This window comes from Periplaneta americana, chromosome 3 (genome assembly GCF_040183065.1).
Source record: "Periplaneta americana isolate PAMFEO1 chromosome 3, P.americana_PAMFEO1_priV1, whole genome shotgun sequence".
Lineage (NCBI taxonomy): Eukaryota > Metazoa > Arthropoda > Insecta > Blattodea > Blattidae > Periplaneta > Periplaneta americana.
In genome coordinates this window covers 33803712-33825779 of record NC_091119.1, presented here as the reverse complement: position 1 = coordinate 33825779, position 22068 = coordinate 33803712, and the positions used below count along the sequence as shown (strand labels likewise).

The 22068-nt window shown below is 37.7% G+C and overlaps 1 protein-coding gene across 1 annotated transcript in view; it reads right to left on the bottom strand.

The window, feature by feature from the left end:
* Positions 1 to 641: 641 nt before the first annotated feature.
* Positions 642 to 22068, bottom strand: part of LOC138695910 (uncharacterized) — a 58711-nt gene continuing 37284 nt past the window's right edge. The window contains exons 6-7 of the mRNA XM_069820269.1: positions 16333 to 16984; positions 642 to 2828 (exon numbers count right to left, since the gene is read on the bottom strand). Coding sequence (XP_069676370.1) covers positions 1429 to 2828; positions 16333 to 16984 — 2052 coding nt within the window. The 3' untranslated portion in view covers positions 642 to 1428. The remainder of the gene's footprint in view (positions 2829 to 16332; positions 16985 to 22068) is intronic.

The following is a 22068-nucleotide window of genomic DNA, read 5'->3' as shown; positions in this document are numbered from 1 at the left end:
TATTGCCTACTTTGTTGATGTGTGTTCAGTTCATGTGTGTAAACATGTACTGATGTTTAGATTACATTAAAACATGTTTTGAAAATTGCACAGGTATTACTGCGAAATTGCCCGAGCAGTACTGCGAAGTTACACGAGTTCCTGAAATACACACACATATTGAAAAATTGTAAATTTAAATTTATATACTGTAATTGCAAATTGTATTCTATAATTATTAATTATAATTGTATTGTATAATTATTAATTTCAATTCAGGAATCCGCCCCTGAGCACGAGTTCTACTCTTTCAGGGGCGAGCTAAAGTTTCTCTGTATATTTTATAATTTATGTTACAATTATTAGCAAAATAATAAATAAATAAATAAATAAATAAATAAATAAATATGATCTCATGTTTTAGATAGAGCTATTTCCCTGTTGAGATACACTAAAAAAAAAAATAAAATTTTTACACCCACCAATACAATTATGTCTAGTGAGTAAGTGCTGCATGAAGGAAATTTTTTCAAACATTTTTGAGTATAACTATAGACAGAAAACCTTAATACTGCGAAATTAGCCGAGTTTGCCTTATGACACGGTACAAAACTCAAATGTTGAACACCGTGAAAGTTTTAATCATATAAAATAGAATAAACTCAATATCATACTCCAATAATATTTATCAGCTAAAAATTACATAAATTTCACAAAAAGCAATAAGAGCTAACCAATGTTACGAATAATTCATAGTTATAATCCCACAGATCAGTTAATTTCTGTGTTTATGCTAAAGTATATCAAACGATATAAAAAACGTGACAGTACGTTGGAAGAAAAACACAAATGTTCATATTTTTAAGTCGCAATATAAGGGATATAAAACACATTAATTTTTAACAAAACATGAATCGCTCCTGGTGATTTCAACAAGTTTGTTGTGACCTGTTAAAGGTCGTTTCCTCCTTCCTCTTTGCTTCTTCATCGTCTGACATTAGCAAAAGTCAGGATCACATCACTGATAGATACGCTGTGCTTCTTTAAATACAATGCCTTAAATTTTAGTGGTTTTACTCAGTCTTGTAGATAATGGTTTTCATTAGAAACTAATATGTTAGGCGTACACTTCAATACATTCAACGTTAAATAATCAGTTCAGCTGCAGTAGTATAATAAAACAGGTTGAATATTACATCCTAGTAATTTATATAGCTACAAAAGAAAATGGATCCAATTTCACTGAAATCAACAGTCAAGTAACTTAATATGAATGACTACATATTTAATTTCTGTGTAAATGTTCTGAAACATTTCAAGTGACCTCATATATTTGGAGGTTTGTTGGAAGATGAAAACGCACATGGATTTTTATACTTACAAAATTCGAATTTGAGTAAAAATAAATATATTATACTTAATAAAATAAGTGTCCCGTTTTATAACATCCTATTGTAGGCTACAGGACATATCAGATTTACTTTTATTTTGATTTTCACCTTCTTCTTCCCTTTTGGTTTTCCTCTGTTTGGTGCTGGTGGAAGGCACTATCACCGTTTTTCCAGCTACGTTTTTTTCCCTATTGAATGTATCTGGAGAGTCTTGTGGCGTCTCATTAACTGCTTGTGTTAACGAAGAAAAGTAATCGGTGTAAGTTTCAAAGTCTGTAAATATATTCTGACGATCTAAACTATATGAAGAATTCATCTGTACTTCGCGTTCTTCCTCATCTATGATGGTACAAGAATAGTTTTTAGTCTGGGACATGAATTCCAAATCTCCACTTCCGGTTTCCAAATGAGTCAAATTGGACAATCGAACCTCAGACCTCTCATTTGTCATTTCTTTCCTGTCTTGTTCAATTATTTCGTCTTCAGCAGGCGGAATCTGCCCCTGGCGAGTATCGTACATGTTCTGAGTCAAAATGCTGGAATCACTGCAAGATTTTCTTATCCTCTCCGGTTGAAGAACGGATGTTTTTCTTTCATATGGGACCTTTTTAAAAGCCCAGTTGAATGCCGCTTTTAAATTCCGTTGAATGGGCGAATCTCTCTTAAAAAGTTTAGAATCGGAATAAGGCTTCCTGCATTTCACTAGAAGTCCGTCTTGGTTATCCATTGGAGAGTTGCTGAATTCATTTGACTCTTGCAATAAATCTCGATTTAAGCTATGTATATTCTGGTTTAAGACCGCTGATTTGGTATCGGTATCTTCAAATCTCTCAGAATGTTCTGAAGAGGAAGGCGATTTATACAGTCTTCGTCTTGCTTTTAAAAATAATTTCGGTTTTCGATCAGATCGATACGTGTTCTTGTCAATTATAGGAGGTTGGAATTCTTTTAGAACAAGTTTCATTTTTATTCGTGACGAATACCTTAAAATCTCGGCACTTAATTCGTACATACTGACGATTTCTTCCGACGCCAAAGTTCCACTCCAAACATTCTTAGGCCATTTAATACGAATTTTATAATTGTTTATAAATACTTTTTCAGCTCTGGAATTTGTAATGTAATCAACGATACATTTACTTGGATGAGCGTTTATGTGGAAATCGTACGGTATTATGGATCTCGGTGCGAAATTACTGTTATTGAATTTAAAATGCAAGTGATTGTTACCAAGATGAATTAATATAAAATGATCAATGGATTTTATGCCTTTGTCAATAGGTTTGCCACAACAATCGAACCATTTTTTAGAAGATAATTCACGGCTTGGGTTGACATCGTTATTTTTCTTATTCACTGTCAATTTAGTTCGTTTTTTCCGACCCCCAGGAGTTGGCCGTTTCTTGCGTTGTCTCGTCATCCAGAGGGGCAGTTTGGAAGTGGACGGTCGCTCTAAATCTGAAATGACACATGCAAATCAAATTTTAAATTTCATGTAATGACAGATTTTTGGAAATAGTGGAAATTAGCACGCAAAAGATCGTGGGAGATTTATGCATCAAAATAAATTTATCCTGATTGTGAATAAATTTGATCCTATCTTTCACAATCGAAGAAAAATCCTAAACTTTTTACCGCTAAATAACACACTACGAACTTACACTAAAATATTTTACTTCAAATATTCTTTCTGTAAGTTCTCATCCCTATCCATAATTTCAAAATGCAACTTACGGGTACGTTATACCAAATACCTTACTATAATAATACCGGACAGCTGTATACTAGCAGCATTGACGTGAGTGCGAAATATCGCGGACCTGACATCTAGTGGAGCGACGTGGAATTACGTCCACAAATATAAATATTAACATAGCGGGATTCGGACTGTTACTTAAAACGTGAGTTACTAATGTGGAATAATATATGAAACACTTAAGAAATGGTGAATAGTATTTAATGTAAAATTATTATCTTATATCAAAGCTGCATATTATGAGAAATATTTCATTTTTCATATTACTTTCCGTAATTGTTATATATTTTTTCTTTGGTTTAGTGAGACAAAATCAATTCAGATATTAGGAATGAATTTACAATAATGCTTCATATACGCATTGCTGACAACTACAAAGATAAAATTGATAGTAACCTGATGCTTGTAATAATTAGTAAAGGCATGTGGACAACAATAAAACTAAATAATATGATAAAACCTTAAAATTCCAAATACCTTTCAACTTCTATTCAATTATTAGTCTAAATAAAAAAGCTAGTTTGTATTTTTCTATCAACACAAAGACGAGGAATTAGGCCAACTAAAGAATGTTGTTGACTCTTGTTTTATGATCCCTCGGAAATCGAAAGCACGATTTGGAGTAATTTGGTAACGCTAATTGTAGCAATTATAAACAGCACATATACATCCTGACATTTTAACACGCACTAATTAAAACAAAACTATTAACTAGCCCAGCAACAATATACAATGCAGTTGATTACAGCTTGTTTCGCGAGTATCACCACACCGGCCGCCTAGGTAGCAGCACCAGCGTCGTTCGCGCTCAGAACTGCTAGCTGTCCGGTATTATTATAGTAAGATATTTGGTTATATCACTGACCTATATTATGTCATGTCAAATCAATATACTGTGTATAACAGTAATTTCTTAATTCTTTAAAAATTCCATGTATATGGTGAGTGTATCAAAACGTTTAATACTAAATGCTTAGTGAAATTTTGCTAGTGAAATTTAGTCTACAGAAAAATCTACAAGCTATCAAATTTACGAAAATGACAAGTACTTCATTTTTCGCGAATGTTTTTGTTTTTGCAAAGCTGGGCATACGTAGAATTTCGAAGTTGATAGAATTGGACAGTTGATAGAACCAAAGAATACAGAATAGAACAGAGTCGCTGTATGATTTTTTTTTCACTGAAGCCGACAGTGTCGCGCGGTAGCCATCTTGATACAACCAATAATTGAGGATCGTTTTTGCAAAACTTGCTAACTGCAAAATTTGCAAAATTGAGATTTTGATGGATTCGTTAACATAAGACAGGCCTCTACATGATGTTCAAGGCGTCTTAGTAATATTAGGTTATTTCTCTTCATTGTAGTGTGTCAAAGTGTGATCGTTTTGTCAAAACTTGGTGTCTGCTATAGGTGAGAGTTACAGCAAAACTTGCTTACTATAGTGTTTTGTCTTTCCTGTAAAACTTAGTTTTTTCAGTTAGCAAGTTTTGCAAAAACGGTCCTCAATTACTTTTACACTTATGGTGTGGCTATGTTGTTTTCCGTTATTTAGAGTAATATTTTGATACATTTAAATATGTAGACCTAGGTATGTGGTTGCGGGAATAAGGAATCTAAAAAGTTACATGGAGTAACTTATGGACATGTATAGCAGATTAATGGCATTACTATATACATAAACGTCAGACTTCTATGCCCAAGGTTGCGGGTTCGATCCCGGGCCAGGTCGATGGCATTTAAGTGTGCTTAAATGCGACAGGCTCATGTCAGTAGTTTTACTGGCATGTAAAAGAACTCCTGCGAGAAAAAATTCCGGCACATCCGGCGACGCTGATATAACCTCTGCAGTTGCGAGCGTCGTTAAATAAAAAAAAGTAACATAAACGTCAGATGTTGTCGTCTGTGGTTTATTCATATTAAAATGTAAATTGTATTACAGCTTTCCAAAGGATCCTGATGTCAAGACTATTCGGACACCTATTCGTTGCAGCACAGATTTTACCAATCACTTCAGACAGGAGGATATGGATCTTACGACCTTATCATATGTATGTATCACAAAGGGAAACGATGCCGTCTATATTTCCATCATGTCCGCCGAGTTAGCTCTGTGGTAGCCCGGGTTCGATTCCCGCGGGGTCAGAAATTTTCATGTAAAATTTCTACCTCGGGACTTCTAATCACTAGATTGTGCACCAATATGCCTGGGTTAAATCCTAAATCTCTCTGCAGTGCATATGAAGAGAAGGCATATGTCACTGTTGATAGTGATTATTTCGTCGGATGGGGACGTTAAGCCTAGCGGCCCCCTTGTTGCTATTCGACAGGAGTAGGCTACGTGCCGGCACAGGGTTTCCCCTTCTCCCTTCCTCATCTTCATCATCATCACTCATTCCAGACACTACACTTACACATACACTCACCCTAGTACACGACCTAACTCTCCACAGATACACATCAAGTACAGTGTGACCCGCCGAAGTGGTGTACAACTAGAAAATGGGTCACAGTTCTGCCATCTATCCGCAATGTGCAGAATCCGAATCACGCAAGTGAAGTGGGTAGGCATTGGCCACACATACACATATTTCCATCATACCAGGGGCGGCCCGTCCTTATGTGCTACAGTGCTACAGCACAATGATAATTTTGGCTCAAATAATGTATTTGTAATACCACCATAGTATTTGATCTGTCATTTGACAATTTCCCGTGGTTATGTTCATGACGCGTTATAAAGTCTTCGCTCTCCATTCTTTGGTGCCTCAGGGGGTTCATTGTGCTACTCAAAGCTCCACATGAAAAATGTAGACAGTTATGCGCATGTGCGAAGCTGAAATCACTGCTCTGATTGGCTATTTTTACGCTTGAAAGTGCTGTAGTCAGCTTCAGCACAACACAGCTTGGAGATTGCAAAAGTAAAGCGTAACGAAAGAAAGTTTGTTTGTGGAAGAATCGGAACTATGTACAATGTATTTGGTAATTCAAGTGTCCGACTGCTGCTGCCATCTACCAGTTAAAGTTTCTGTCAACAGCTATACTATACTGAACAAAAGAGTGTTCCAGATACAAGTTGGATTTCTATACGGAAGACCTGACTTCCGAACAACAATTTACAGGATCCATTCTGTGAAGTATCGAAGTTGTTAAATATTTTGGTTACAACACCAATGACCACTGCTGAGCCAGAAATATGTTTTTCTGCTCTTGTAATACTGTCAATAGAAAAGTGTATGATGTCCAAGATGGAGGGGTTTAACACCAAATGACTAGTTCTGCAGTACGAAAGAACGTCGTATGGACTTCATATTTCATCACTAGGCGAGACTCCAAATTAAGATAAATACATAAGTGTAGGCCGATAAAGAGATTATAGCACACTCATTATTTTGACCACCAGCCCCTACTGCATCATACCCAAAATATTTTAACTCAGTTTCTTTCTCGGAAATTAGCGCATGGAAAGAATAATTTGGACATAGTTTGCAATGGTAACTTCTTTTTATTTATTTTACTAGGTTATTTTACGACGCTTTATCAACAGCTTAGGTTATTTAGCGTCTGAATGAGATGAAGGTGATAATGCCGGTGAAATGAGTCCGGGGTCCAGCACCGAAAGTTACCCAGCATTTGCTCATAATGGGTTGAGGGAAAACCCCGGAAAAAACCTCAACCAGGTAACTTGCCCCAACCGGGAATCGAACCCGGGCCACCTGGTTTCGCGGCCAGACGTGCTAGCCGTTACTCCACAGGCGTGGACCTGCAATGGTAAATTGCGTGGTGACTTGCATATGGCGAATTATCTGTATATGCGAATCCTAGGCCTACTGCAGTGCCAACACGAAGTTTATACTGGTACTGTAATTCAATACGTAAATAATTTAAGCCTATAATTTTGTACACATATTTTAATATGAATTACGAAGAAATGCACAAAGTTTTTTTTTAAATTCAATTTTTATCCTACAGCTTTGCTACTTTTACAAAATGCAGATAGCCCTACATCCTTTAGGAAAAAACTGTCACTTTTACACATAATCCCGTTTCATTCAATTGCCTTACACCACCTCGAAACTAGGGCCTGCATACTCGCACTGTAAAAGTTTGGACCAGCACGTTTGAGCTACTATGTAGCAGTGTTCATGAGGAAGTCATCATCTTCAAATCTTGTTCCGCGAAGAGATTCCTTCAGTTTACCAAAGAGATGGTAATCGCACGGTTCCCGATCAGGACTGTAAGGCGGGTGTTTCACTGTTGTCCATGGTTTTGTGACTAACATGTGGTCGGGCGTTGTCGTGAAACAGCATAACATCCTGCTTCTGCCGATGTGGTTGAACACGATGCAGTCGAGATTGAAGTTTCTTTAGAGTTGCACATATACGCGTCAGAATGAATGGCGGTTCCGTATGGCATGATACAACAAGCAAGAGTCCTTATGAATCCAAAGTAGCCATAACTTTTCCTGCTGAAAGCGCAGTTTTGAATCTCTTCTTCTTGGGTAAGTTCGCAAGACGTCACTCCATTGTTTATCTCTTCGGCTCCGGTTCAAAATGGTGTAGCCATGTTTTATCTACTGTTACGTTTCTTGCAAAAAAGTCATCTCCACCATTCTCGTACTACCCCAAAACTTCGCTGCGCATTGTTTTACTGCCTTTCTTTTTTTGTGGGCTTCTGTCAACATCCTCGGAATTTACCTGGCACAAACCTTTTTCAACCTCAACTGTTCTAATTTTCTCAATACACTTCTTTCTCCTATTTCAACTTGGATCGACAATTCTTTCACTGTTATGCGTTTGTCAGCCAAAACCATGTTGTTAACAAACTGTACATTGGCAGGAGTTTGTGCAGTGTGCGGTCTGCCGCTGCGAGGAGAATCCCGAATATTGGCGTGCCCCCTTTCACCAGATAATCTGCTTGCCCATCAACTGTACTGCGATCGACAGCGGCATCTCCATACACCTTTCTCAACCTGTGAATGTTTCCCAACTCCTCGTTCTCACAACACAGGGACTCTATAACAGCACGTTGTTTTTGACGAATATCAAGTGCAAAAGCCATTTTGAAGGAGTGCTATGACGGCGCCATTCATGGGAACGGGTTGAATTAAATTTGAATACAAGCGAGAAGGGTGCTTCTACGAACTTTATAAATTGCAAAGATGTAGAATAAAAACTGAATTTAAAAAAAAGTATATTTCGTTTAGAGTGATCCTAGTTTTTTTTTATTGGGTTATTTTACGACGCTGTATCAACATCTAGGTTATTTAGCGTCTGAATGAAATGAAGGTGATAATGCCGGTGAAATGAGTCCGGGGTCCAGCACCGAAAGTTACCCAGCATTTGCTCGTATTGGGTTGAGGGAAAACCCCGGAAAAAACCTCAACCAGGTAACTTGCCCCGACCGGGATTCGAACCCGGGCCACCTGGTTTCGCGGCCAAACGCGCTGACCGTTACTCCACAGGAGTGGACGTGATCCTAGTAATTACTAATTACATACTACTGAATTTTTTGTGGGAACAAAATCTTATCCTTTAATGACACTTGGCCACTCTGTCTTGAGATGTTCTTCTGTTGAGAACCTGAATACATGGATTTTATAAACATTATCGTAATTTCCTCTGTAGTTAGGAACATAACATTTAAATAACCACATATCAGCTATTGTTAAAAGAATTAGACATAGAATCTAACTGCTAAAACACACTATTCAAGACAAATCTCCATTGCCTCTACACTACAAGAGACTTATCCATATTTCAATTGTGCGCCCTCTGTGGCAATATGGATGTTCAATTTGGGGATCTCCTTCTGCATCACAATAAGAAGAATACAGGTCATGCAAAATCGCTATTTGAGGCTGATGTCTGGTGCACCTTGGCATATTAGCAACAAGAACCTGCACGATGATCTCTATATTCCTGAGGTGATGGAGGTCCTAAGACAGAGCTACATCAGACTGTACAACTCCTTCCTAAACCACATGAATCCGCTACTTCGAGTAATTGTCATTAATTCACAAGATCCAGCACATAGAAGACTAAAAAGAAAACGGCATAGTGATATGAGGCTATAGGGTACTTTTGGGATTGCCAGTGGGCAATACTCATAAATAAACACGTGTCAAGTTATTTTATTTTTTTTTTTTGTTTTTTTTTTTTTTTTTTTGTTTTCCTTTCTCAATTCCTGTTATGCCCAACTATAATGTATTTATTTACGCACAATAAAGTTTACTTAATTTAAACAAAAAATTGTTATTTGTTCACATGAAAAATAGTAAGTTACTAGGCAAAAAAAGTCTCAATTTACTGCCTAAATACTTAATATTCACTCAATCACAACAGTAGTTCTACATTACAATAATCCAAATAGACGGACATATTTGACCTTACGACAGCAGCGCTTTGACATTATATCTAGGTGGTGATAGAATGAGATCTAATTTCCATGGTCGAGGAATTGCCTGTAGGTAATCTCCCTTATATTAATGTTTTCTCTCGCTAATATAATAATTTTACAGAGTTCATATATGGTATACAAGAGTTAACAGATATGCTACAGTTACGCTCGAAGTCATCCACTCGGGAAGAGGTGGAAGGCATTGGTTCGCTGTGTTCGCGGTGCCGCTCGAGCACGGTTTTGGTACCCCAAAATGCGCCCCTCACCATTTTAGCTATGAGCGCAGCGCGCGATGGATACTTTTACAGTCGTGTACTCATACCACTCCTTATCAGTATACGGCGTACGCAGTTTCCACTTCGTCTGATTCAGTGACAACGATGTTCCTGCGTTACACATATTCGTTACATTGAACTCGAAATGTCACTTGAAGAAAATCCGAGATCTGCAATTCTAAGTTAAAAAACTGATACCGTGTAGCCTGGACGGCAATAAAGCGTTGTTCCTGAAGAAGGTTCAGAAAATAAATAGTTCTGGATTTTAACATATGGAGTATCTTGAAGTAGGAGGATACAAGTTTGAAAATGTCGCCGAATTTAAGTACCTAGGTTCACTAGTTACCTCAGATAATAATGTGAGTCCAGAAATCCAACATAGACTGCTCACAGCAAACAGATGCTATTATGGACTCCGAAAACAGTTAATATCACATGATATCGGCCTCAGCACTAAGAGCAAATTATATGAAACATTAATAAGACCAGTTTTGCTTTATGGATCTGAAACCTGGGCAGTTGGCAGTCCCGACAATTGTAGGCTGAGTATATTTGAGAGAAAAATTCTGAGGACGATATACAGACCAGTAAATGATGAGGGCAGATGGAGGAAAAGGTATAACTATGAATTATACCAACTTTTTAAAGAACTAGATGTTTGCAGAGAAATTAAAGCTAGGCGAGTCAGGTGGCTGGGCCATATCACAGTCTACTATATACAGTCGCGAAGCTTGAGGTGATTTTTTGCAAATCTCGCGATAAAGCGCTCCAAGAGGTTAGCAACTAGAAACAATAGACTGTCCACGGTCGACTTTGGATTTAGAGCGGATTGAGTCGTATTTCCATCGAGTGCTAGGTTGTTGCGTATTTCACATTGATGCTCGTGAAGAAAAATCCTAACATCTATTTCTTATTCTACTTCTAGATGCAAAAAGTGGTTAATAAACAGCAGGAGGGAAGATCTAATGACAAAGAATGAAGCATATCTTTATAATAATATAAAGTTTTGCTCTCTTCATTTCGAAAACACACAATTCATGAATGAAAACAAAAATAAATTAATCTGGAATGCAGTTCCAACTTTATTTGATGTTTCAAATAAACCTGTTCTGTTATTACCTGCAGCTGAGAAACAAAAGCTTTGCACTAATTCTACGTCTGTATCAGCTGATTCCTTGAATAACTGTACATTTTCAGACAACTTAGGCCTACTTTTTTTTCAAAGGATATGTTTTTAATTATAGCTGTTAATTTTGTTGCTATTTTTATTTGTTACCGGTACTTTACTAGAGACGTAGAAAAAGCAAGTCTGGTACAATAAAATTTATTGATCACGTTTTATTTCCAATTCTGGTGTGATTATTATTGCTTAACCTCATCCCACTTTGTTAACTACGTAAGCCTACACTACACGTACCGGTACACGTAAGTTACTCCCATTAATTCATATTTCCATTATTATTGTTATTATATTATTGTCGTAAAGGGAAATGCAAATTAATATTTATTGGTTTCATAGTTCATTATCGCTATAATCTTGAATGAGTGAAGCGATTATAGTAAATTTCAGTTCGTTTTGCACAAACAAAAATAATATTAACCTATTTCTTGCAGGTATCTTCCAGTTTATGGTGGAATTTAATATACTTCATTCAAATAATAAATGAACTTTATCCATTTAATATTTCAATAATGGAAGGTGTTAATTTTTCCAAACGAACACGACAACGAAAGTGTAACATATTTTGTCATCTGCTAGGAGAGATCTGTGATGATGAGGCGATAGTAGCGATCCTAGTGGTGGGCAACTACCCATGTTTGCATTTTTATTACATATTGAGCTTCGCGACTGTATATAGTAGACTGTGGCCATATTTTGTAGGAAGGACGAAAATGATCCTTGCAAGAAATTGACTCTCACTATACCTTTTGGCACCAGAAAAGTAGGGAGACCTCAGCTAAGATGGCTGGATGAAGTGGAGAAGGATGTAATAGCAGCAGGCGTTAGAGGATGGAAAACAATAGGTGTTAGATCGAAGGACATAGAGAAGCATCGTTGGGGCGGTCAAGGCTGGAACTCGGTTGTAGAACCAAAGAAGAAGAAGAATAAGGAGAAGAAGAAGGATTTTAAGATATGTTCCAGTGTTGCTCTGTATTCTGCTATTCTCCGAGGTAAAGTCGACTTGCTTTAATTCGCATTCTGAATTCAGTGTGAACCACCAATGTATGCATTAAGGTGGCTTCTAGTATTATCGGCATGAAGTTAAACTGAACGACGAGAGCGGTAATCTAGCGGTGAGCATCTTCCGAAGATCTGTATTTTGCCCAAAGATGAAGAATCAAAAATAATTCCAGATTCCATAGCCCTTCTCTGCTTGGATCAATGGTGAACATCAGTTCAGTGGTAACTAATGCGTTGGAAGGCATATTGGATTTTACACCTTATTCGATCGTTCTCTACCCTCGACCCAGTCACGAAGACATGACTTCACCGACGGCGATTGTGGTAGGAATCATCGCGTACTTTATAGCTTTCCGTACTTGGACGATCTCTACCCTTGACCCAGCTCTTCTTATTTAAGCCCATTTTGACTCTTCAACGACTGCATTGATTCTGGTTCATCACGCTATCAGCACCTGGTGGTCGAAGTATGGTGCTAATAGAAGCGGTGAACCATGCAAATCCTATGGCCCATAATCTGGACATAATTCCTACCGAGTTTGATACCGAAGTATAAATAGTTTCCTGTCTAGTGTGGGTTAAGTAGGGAAAGTTTAATTATAACCACCTGATATAAACTACGTAGTACAGTCAGCTCACGAAAGAAATTACGTAGTATATTCATCTACAAAAACACTGTTATAGGAAATAATAATAATTGTTTATATTATAAAAAAAACATGTGATTTCTTATAATTTTTAAAAATAAATCGGCCTAAACAGTAAACTACAGATCCTAATTGAAATAAACAAAACTTTCCAAGAATTTCACAACAACAAAAAATTATAACCTACATGGTAATTTCGTGACTAAACAGTACTTCCGTCAACTATGGTAATTTAGTTTGAATTAGAGAAACGGAGCATCAGACATTTCAGATCTTGTATAACAGCATTGCGCAGAAAGGCGTTCAGAAGTTTTTACAAGACATTGTGTTTGTTGGAGGGAAGTAATATTTTTTTTAAAAGGAAGATGTATTATTGTTATTGTTTTTAGTGAACTGTCCGAAGACAGGTCTGAATCTCACAAGTGATATCAACAAGGCACCAGTTATGAGGCAACTAGGCCAGGAGATGATGGGTTAGGTTCGCCAGTTCTTTTCTCCCTCCATTGTCATACATCGCTGATTAGCTACATATTATAAGGTAGGTGTCCCTGACAATGGACGGAGAGAGGCGAACCCGACGCTTAGCAGCAGAAGGGACTGAAGAAGAAGAAGAAGAAGAAGAAGAAGAAGAAGAAGAAGAAGTGTCCCTGATACGGCCATGCTAAGGTTTGAGAATTTTTCTAGCCGCCACTTTTTTCTTACTCGTTCTCAGTCTGACTTTCTTAAAACAATTTCCTTTCCTCATAAAAATAGCTTTAATTGTCCAGAAAGTCCCAAATTCCAAAAGTGTACCTAGTGGCCATATCAGGAACATGTGCACATGATATGGCCACCCTTGTTCTATGTTCTACAAATCGTGATTGTTTTCAGTTTGATAGCGCAGTTATAAAATTAAATAATTTTGGTGTAAAATAAATAAAAATGACACTTAATAATATTTTTTATAAATCAAAAGTGTAGTCAAAACAGGTTTTTCCATAAAAAATTAAGTTATTTTTCTTAAAATACAAAATTTTTGCGTAATCCCAGCTATAAGGCATGTAAATTTGTCAGGTGAAAAAATAAAAGTGAAATGAACTTGATATGGCCATGGTGCATTTCATATGGCCAAATCAGGAGCAGGTAAGGTTTCTCGAAAATCGTTTGATTATGAACAACTCGTAAAAGATACGCCATCAACGACAACACCAATCAACAGAACATTAAAAACTGAATGGAGTACTATGGTTTTCATGAAACAAGTCCTTGAAAAACATGCATAAAACAAAGGAGACTTAACAGAGAAAAATAAGAAGAGGTCACATAAAACAGCAAAACAGGCAACTGACGCCATAATGCTCAACGTGACTGGATGGAAAACGATCAAGTGACATACCAGGATGCCCTTTCACTGGATGCTGCTTTAGCGGATTTTTTGGTTAACTAACTCACAATGGGGGGGGGGGTGGCCATATCAGGAACATGGCCATAACAGAGCACCAACCTTACTAACCAGACTTCTGATATACACAAACAATATTGTTCTTCCTCTGAACATATCGTCAAGCGAGATCTACTGTCTGATAATGGATGTAGGCCTACATATCAGCCACAACCTCAATCAGCGGTGGATGTGTTATGATTAAAGACAGAAATTTATCCACAGAAACTACAGGGCAGGTATGCATAAAGTGTTCGTTGTTGAAAGAGAGAGACTGAGCGTAGCCAGCATTGCAGGTGCATGGGTATCTGTTAGGAAACTCAGTCGTGGTACGAGCAGGGTGAGGTTGTAGCTTTATGTGGTTAACCAATCAACGAATCGCAGTGCGATGTTGTTGTTTAGTCAACTGTCCAGAGACAGGTCTGAACCTCACAAGTGATAACAAGAAGACATCACTTATGAGGCAACTAGGCCAGAAGGTAATGGGGTAGGGTGGCCAGTTCCTTTCCCCCTCCATTGCATAAATCACCAACTAGCTACATATTACATTAGTCAGAATTCAAATGCATACAAACAATTGTTTTTCCTCTGACACGTATCGTCAAGCAAGATGTATTGCCTGATAATTAGGGACCGGATTTTTATGCAATTACATATTATATTCCTTTCAACCTAACCGTATATAAATAACAAATCTTTGCGAATCTTATAATTATCATTAATATATTAAAATTTGATACTACATATTTTACATATTTACCCCACATTACATATTATGGCTTGGTATTACATAAACCTACATATTTAGGGGTTTTATTCATTTTTACTTTTCTAAAAGGAAAAAAAAAACTTCTGCTGGGGAAGCTTACAATTTGAAACACGCAGATTTAAAAAGTCTTTTTACCTACCCAAGACAGGATATATTTCGGGACGAAACATAACGTCCTTAGTTCCAGGAAGTAATAGAGGCACTCACCCCATACCGCCCACTGCAAATATGAGTGAACAAAAGGCAACCTTTCTCACACAACTACCTTGTATTGTAAAAATCACTCAGGAAGTAGTGTTGCCTTCATACGGTGGAGTGGGACGAGGATGACATACTTTGTCTCGAACTATAATTGTTCTGCTCACGTCTTAACAAACCGTTCCCATGCAATTTGCAACCTTACCCACCCTCTTCCTAATCCTTCCAGGGAAAACCCGTGCCAAGTCTGGCATGAGCCGCAATGAAGTAGCCGACTTTTGAAAAGAAGCTGGAGTAAAGGAACAAACTGGAAAGATGTTGAAAGATTAAAATAAATAGCTTTTCAGGTTATTGCTTGACCTCTTTACTTTAATTAATTCTTATTAATTATTCTGTAGCACCAAAAAAATAATAATCTTTACGTAGATTCTTTACTTTAAATTTAGTAGACGTATACGGAAATGGGATTTTCCGAGCAATTAGAAAGTATGTTTCTCGGCTGGAATAATCCTACGCCTCCGAATGAGACAGGATTGTCAATTTTCAAACAACAGTTTGCAAATGCCCATAGTTTGAGGTTTTAGTAGGTAGGCCTATTTTGTATCTTACAGGGAGCAGCTAAAATGCATGTGTCCCACATCTCCTCTTATTTTCTCCTAATCCAGTAAAGCGAAACAGTGCTTGGAGTACTGTTGTGTCATTCATTTAACTCAGTTCTCTAGTTTTAGTACTTACAGTATAAAATGCAAGTGAGTTTATCTACTGCTTTTAGCTAACTACAAAAATAAAATCATGGATTGCGATGGACGAAGCTTTCACAACAATAATGTGTCAAGTCGGGTGCTCTATGAAATCACAACTGGAGAGTCTTACCTATCCTATATCTGCCAGATATTGATACTAAATATTTTCATGATTTTACATATTTTGGTACATATTCAGCTTATTTTTCTTACATAAATATGTACATATTTTACACCTTGATATTACATAAGAATCCGGTCCCTACTGATAATATATGTACATATCAGCCAGAACCTCAATCAGAGGGACAGTGCAATGTAAACAAACCAATTGCCGGGCCACAACGCTGGACCCTAAGCACGCGAAACATATCCCCATTCAATTGGTGCGAGACACAACACATTTCAGTTGTTCATGACGTAACGACAGTTTAGGCACAAATAACCTAATATCTTTATGTTATGGTATAAATTCCTACCTTTAGTTATGATTCAATATAATATGCTTCTTCCCAATAGTATGACTATTAATTCCAACAATTAATATTATTCAAATAAGAGCTTTGAAAACTTACCGACTTCTGATGTGATCGGGGATGTATTAACCTTGGTGCTCGAATCGGAGGCCAGGCTGTCATGGTCCCAGGCCTCGCAGCCAGTAGTGTTCACTGCAGTGTTTTCACTGACTGCTGAACCGATCAGATCCCTCTTACTGATGTTTACGGCTTCTGATATGAGCGGGGATGTATTAACCTTGGAGCTCGAATCGGAGGGCAGGCTGTCATCGTCCCAGGGCTCAGGGATCTCCAGGCAGCCAGTAATGTTCACCGCAGTGTTGGCGCTGTTTGCTGAACCGGTCGGATCCTTCTCACTGATGTTTCCGGCTTCTGATGTGAGCGGGAACGTATTAACTTTGGTGGTCGAATCGGAGGGCAGACTCGCACGGACCCAGGGTTCAGGGGTCTCCAGACACCCAGTACTGTTCACCGCAGTGTTGGCGCTGGCTGTTGAACGGGTCGGATTCCTCTCATTGATGTTTCCGGCTTCTGATGTGAGCGGGAACGCATTAACTTTGGTGGTCGAGTCGGAGGACAGACTCTCACGGACCCAGGGCTCAGGGATCTCCAGGCAGCCAGTAGTGTTCACCGTAGTTTTGGCGCTGGCTAATGAACCGATCGGATCCCTCTCACTGATGTTTCCTGGCTGAGGTACTGATTTTGCGGAGACCTGTGTACAATACAAAATAAATGGAGCTTGCGTCCAAAATCAGACAATACTATAATTTTAATAAAACAAGTTTATGTTTTCGTTATAATTTTACTGAAGTCGATCGATATCTACATTTATTTTCAGTCAGACTTGGATAAATCCCATACAAAATTGCACTTGAAATATGAGTTTTCGGTCAAAACCGAACACGTCCGAAGGCAATCTGAAAAATAAAATGTTAACCCATTTTCAGTCAATACCAAACAAATCCTATAATAAACTAATATTGTACTCTTTTTCAACCAAAATTAAACAGATCCCTTTTACACATTGCCTTGGGAAACCTTTGTATAGAGAACAGTAACCTGTCCCTACTCATCTTGGGAATAACAGATGGATCTGTTGTGTAGAGGACAGTAAACTATCCCAATTATACCAATTAATTTCCCCGAAACACAGAGTTATGGAAGCATGGTACTGGATACTCATTTTATCTTAATCTTATGCAGAAACAAATCGTTTAGCCGACTTCGAGTTCATCACCATTTTACATTTTAACATAAAATATATAATATATATTAATTGTTACTACTATTATTAATTTCGAAGAGATCGAAGGACTATTAGCGGGCGGCGGGGTCATAAGACTACTGGGTGTTCATTTGAAAGTGTGTCATGATGTCACTGTTGTGAGTCAGCGATTTGAAGCGAGTTTCAGCTTTTATGTCAGAGAAGTTGCCTGTTATTCAAGGCGTTCAATCTGAACTTGAGAACGTGTACGGTATAACTTGAACGTCGTAGCAACAGATGGCGGTCTGTACGGTCTGTGTGCTACCATAACCTCTTTCGAACTGTGTTTTTGGCGGGCAAGTAGTTCGCAAGGTATTTGTTATCATCGATTGCGTACGGCAACATTCTACAATACAAATCAAATGCTCCGTGTCTGTGTTGACCGTCGAAGTTAATGTCAATAAATACGTAAGTAATCGTCTTAACCGTCTCCCCATATCCCGACAGTAAGAAAAAACTCACCTCAGTACGTGTTTCCAAATAGTTCACATTCCTGCCACTACAGGTGTTACAGTACGTATCGGTAAGTACTCTTCAGAATGAACACCGTACATGCTAGGCAACTTCTTTGGCGCATAAGTTATACGCCTCTGAGAAGTGTAGGAAGATTGAATTCTCTAGACTCATCGACTAGCCACATGACGGCATGCAGCGAGCCATGACACACTTTGAACTGAACACCCAGTACTAGTGGGAGGTGGAGTCGAGGACCTATCAGCGGGCGGCGATCAGCAGTGACGACGAGGTGCCACTGAGACCCAGATCGTTCAAGTAAGGACAAGCCTATTTAGACTAGACGGCATTTCGGAAGGCGGTTAGCTTCTATATGCGCCGTAGCATTTCTGGTATGTGACGTCACAAGCTTGTACAGTAGAACCAATCAGAATCAGTCTATAACAAGCACTTCCCGAGTTCGTCTGTTCACGTGCGAGTGTTTCAATACATTGAATAAGTAAAACTAACATTTACTGTGTGTATGTAAGGTAAATAAATGGAAGAAGAGACTGTAAAAAGACAAGAGTATTACACAAGCAGGAGCGGAAAATAATGTTTAAGGTGAATAATTATTTTAAAAACGTTAACGAGCAGAACTCTGCCGGCCATCTTGATGCTGGCAGCAACGTTGCCAACATGCAAGAAACGACTGCAGAAGCAAGTGGTGTGGGATTAAGAACCGTGCAAAGAATATTGTTAGTGAAGGAAAGAGGGTTTGTTTGGTGTCATGCTTACAGTAATTAACGGCTAAGGTCATTATTGTCTTTTGATAATTTAAATTATCTCCTGTGCTATTTGTATTGTAGTGCTCGTGAAGTACGATGTGGCAATGCTGTACGCTGCCTTGCTCTATCTGTCTCTCTCGACGCAAACGCTAGCAGACAACCGCCTTCCGACAACCGCCGTCGACTCTAATGCACGTTAATTGCCGGAGTATTAGAAATAAACCAATTCCCTTTTGGAACTTAGCTGATGTTTATAATCCAGGTTTGATAATTGGGTCGGAATAATGGCTTAGGGAAGAATAAATGGCTCGGAAATTGTTAGGTTGGATTATAAGTTTTCAGAAAGGATATAAGTGAGAGGAGAGGGGAGCTTTCGTTTGTACTAAGATAGAAATAAGTAGCAATATTCTATGGATACATGAGGAAGTTGAAATATTAAATGATCAGACAAGAAATAGGCGGAAACTTTAAATGTATTAGCATGTTGCAGACCATCTAGTGAATTAAACAATTTAACTTTACACAAACTTAATGAATTTATTAACGCAGTATCAGAGACCGTAACGTAGTAATTGCTAGGGATCTAAACCTCCAACAAATTAACTGGAAAGGGGTTTCAGGTACCAATTCAGATGCACAGACCCTTGTTAATGAATTGATCTGGCGATTCAGTGGCGGTTCCTCGGGGGAGCGAAGGGAGGAACGTCCTCCTCACATTCTTCTTTTCAAAAGTAAATACCAAATAAAATATGTGCCTTGAAATTCGAGGAAGATTCGATAATTTTTAAGTTCATAGCTATAAGAAAACCTTGGTTAATCGAGTTTTAAACGATGCGCGCTCATGTGCTGTGCGAAAACTGTGAGAAGGATGCGAGATTGTTTGTGTGGAGAAAAGTCAATCCTTTCCTCCTTTACTGCAGTTAATATACATAGACAACAGTGCACTAGCGGCGTAAGGACAGAATATATACCTAAACATAGGAATTATGTCCTTACAGATAACTGAAATGTATCAGGACGCCAATCGATTTTTTCTTGGAATTGAGAAATTGTGTCGCCTTTTCAGACTTTTCTGACTCCATTAGCTTAATGTATGAAATGAAGAGAAACATGAACACTAGATAATAACTAGGGGGCGGATGTTGATGACCTAAAAATCTACTTAAAATCATCATAAAAATACCCTTAAACTAATGGAAAAATGACATGAAATTAAAAGAAAATGACATTTAAATATTATTCAAAGTACTCGCACCACAACTTCTTAAAAATTAATCACCTTGTTTCAATGACTGCCCTGCAAATCTCGAAGAGAGGAGGCAACTTCCTGGAATTTGGCTAAGATAAAGGAAAAGGGCATGCAACAAAATGAAGGTTTCAAGGGAAAATTGTAGATTTTAATAAGGGTTTACAGTGTGTTTCAATCAGGGATGGTCCATGTCAGTGCCTTCATTCTCTAGATCCTCCTCCTTCCGCTCTTCACTTTTGTTACCAGATCTTCCAGATGAAGGAGTGTGAATGACAAAACAAATTATGGGCGCAGCGTGTATTCTTGCAATCTTTGTGTTAAAAATACTGTCTACTACAATAGACAAGCCTTCCAAACCATGTTGGGGACACAACATCCTTTCCAGGACACTGTGAAAGTTTCCTCCCTTCCAAACATAAATTCTAAAGACACCCTCGTATCGACAAAAGAGCAGTAGCGGTCAAAGCCCTCACTTAAACTAAGCTGCTGTCAAGCATTTTATATTACTTCCGTCGTGTGAAGTGAAGCCTTCAGTGGAATGAGGAATGGACTTTAGAGTTTGTTCCAAACTATAAAACTCAAACTTCACTGTTATTTACTTAGTCAGTAGGTAATTACTACTGACCTATTTGCTTAGAAAAAGATTTAAGGTATGTATTAACGTTTGAAATGGCGTTTTTATGACTAAAATTTTCTTTGTAATAATGTTAGCTGCAAAATCCTAGTATAGAGCATTGTACGCATAAACATCAATAACTCAGTGAAAGAAATTTCAAAATTGAGTAATTTTTAGAAAATATATGGCATTTTGAAGAAATAGAATAATTTTTAATTAATTATTTTTTTAAGGAATCAAAAAGTGAAATTGAAGTTTCTGATATATGGTTATGTTAGTCTACTTTCATATGTTGTCTGATAAATATCTTAAAAAGGTTGGTTAAAAAATGTAGATTTTCCTCCAAAACGTTAATACATACCTTAACAGACCTATCAGTAAAGACGAAAGTAAAATGCATTCCAAATGATCTAAAAGTTCTTCAAAGTGTTAAAAATGACCAAAAATTCCGAAAAAAATATAAAAATGACATATTTATTTCAAAAACGTCAAAAAATGAAAAAAAAAAATGCAATATAACAAATAATGTTTTTACGTTGATATTAACATATAAAGGATTTCTATATTAACAGGCATCGTTCTAATGTGAAAAATGAGATGATGACTTTCCATCAACATCCGCCCCATAATAATAACAAACACAAAGTGGCAAAGCCGACAAGACGAAGTTAGAGCAAAAAACTGCGACCAGTTTCAGCAATTGGATGAAGAAAAGGAGTTCAAACAAACTTGTCTTGCATAATACAAAACGCACCATATATAGCAATAAGTCGGGCGACATCATCATCTACTTTACATATAAAGGTTCGGTCACACATCGCTACTTTTGCAGCGCTGCAGTACGAAAAACTGCGCAACTCTCGTACTGCGACGTGTGAACAACGGTGCAACCCGAAAAGTAGCGGCTGCCGAACCTGCTGCCCGCTACTTTTTCATGCTGCGCGCAGCTTAAAAGTAGCGACGTGTGAACAGGGTTCTCAGGGTTGCAGCCGCAGCATTTTTTATATCGGTTTTGTTGAAACTTTTGCTGAGGTTGCGACCAGTGTTGCCATCCAAATGTGCCAATTATACTTTTATTGTTTGGATATATTTTAATGTTAGATGTGATGAAAATAAATTATTTGTAACAGTTATTAAATGCACAACACAGTCTGAGCATATTTTCTGACGATATAATTCATTTTTTTTTTCCGTAGCGTAGTTTCAAACAGGAGGTTTGCCAACATTGATTACGTGAATATGCTGTTGGTTATCACTTAAGTATATAGGCGTTTTAAAAGCTTTATAGTAAAAATTATGCCAATTTCTGAATACTAGTTAGGGCAGAGAAGCAAATAATAGAGTTTCTTAATAATGCGAACATAGCCACAAAATGTTGTTGTTGTTTTCTAATGCCAGGCATTTGACAATAAAGTCATTTGACCTCTTGCACTCCAATATTTTTCAA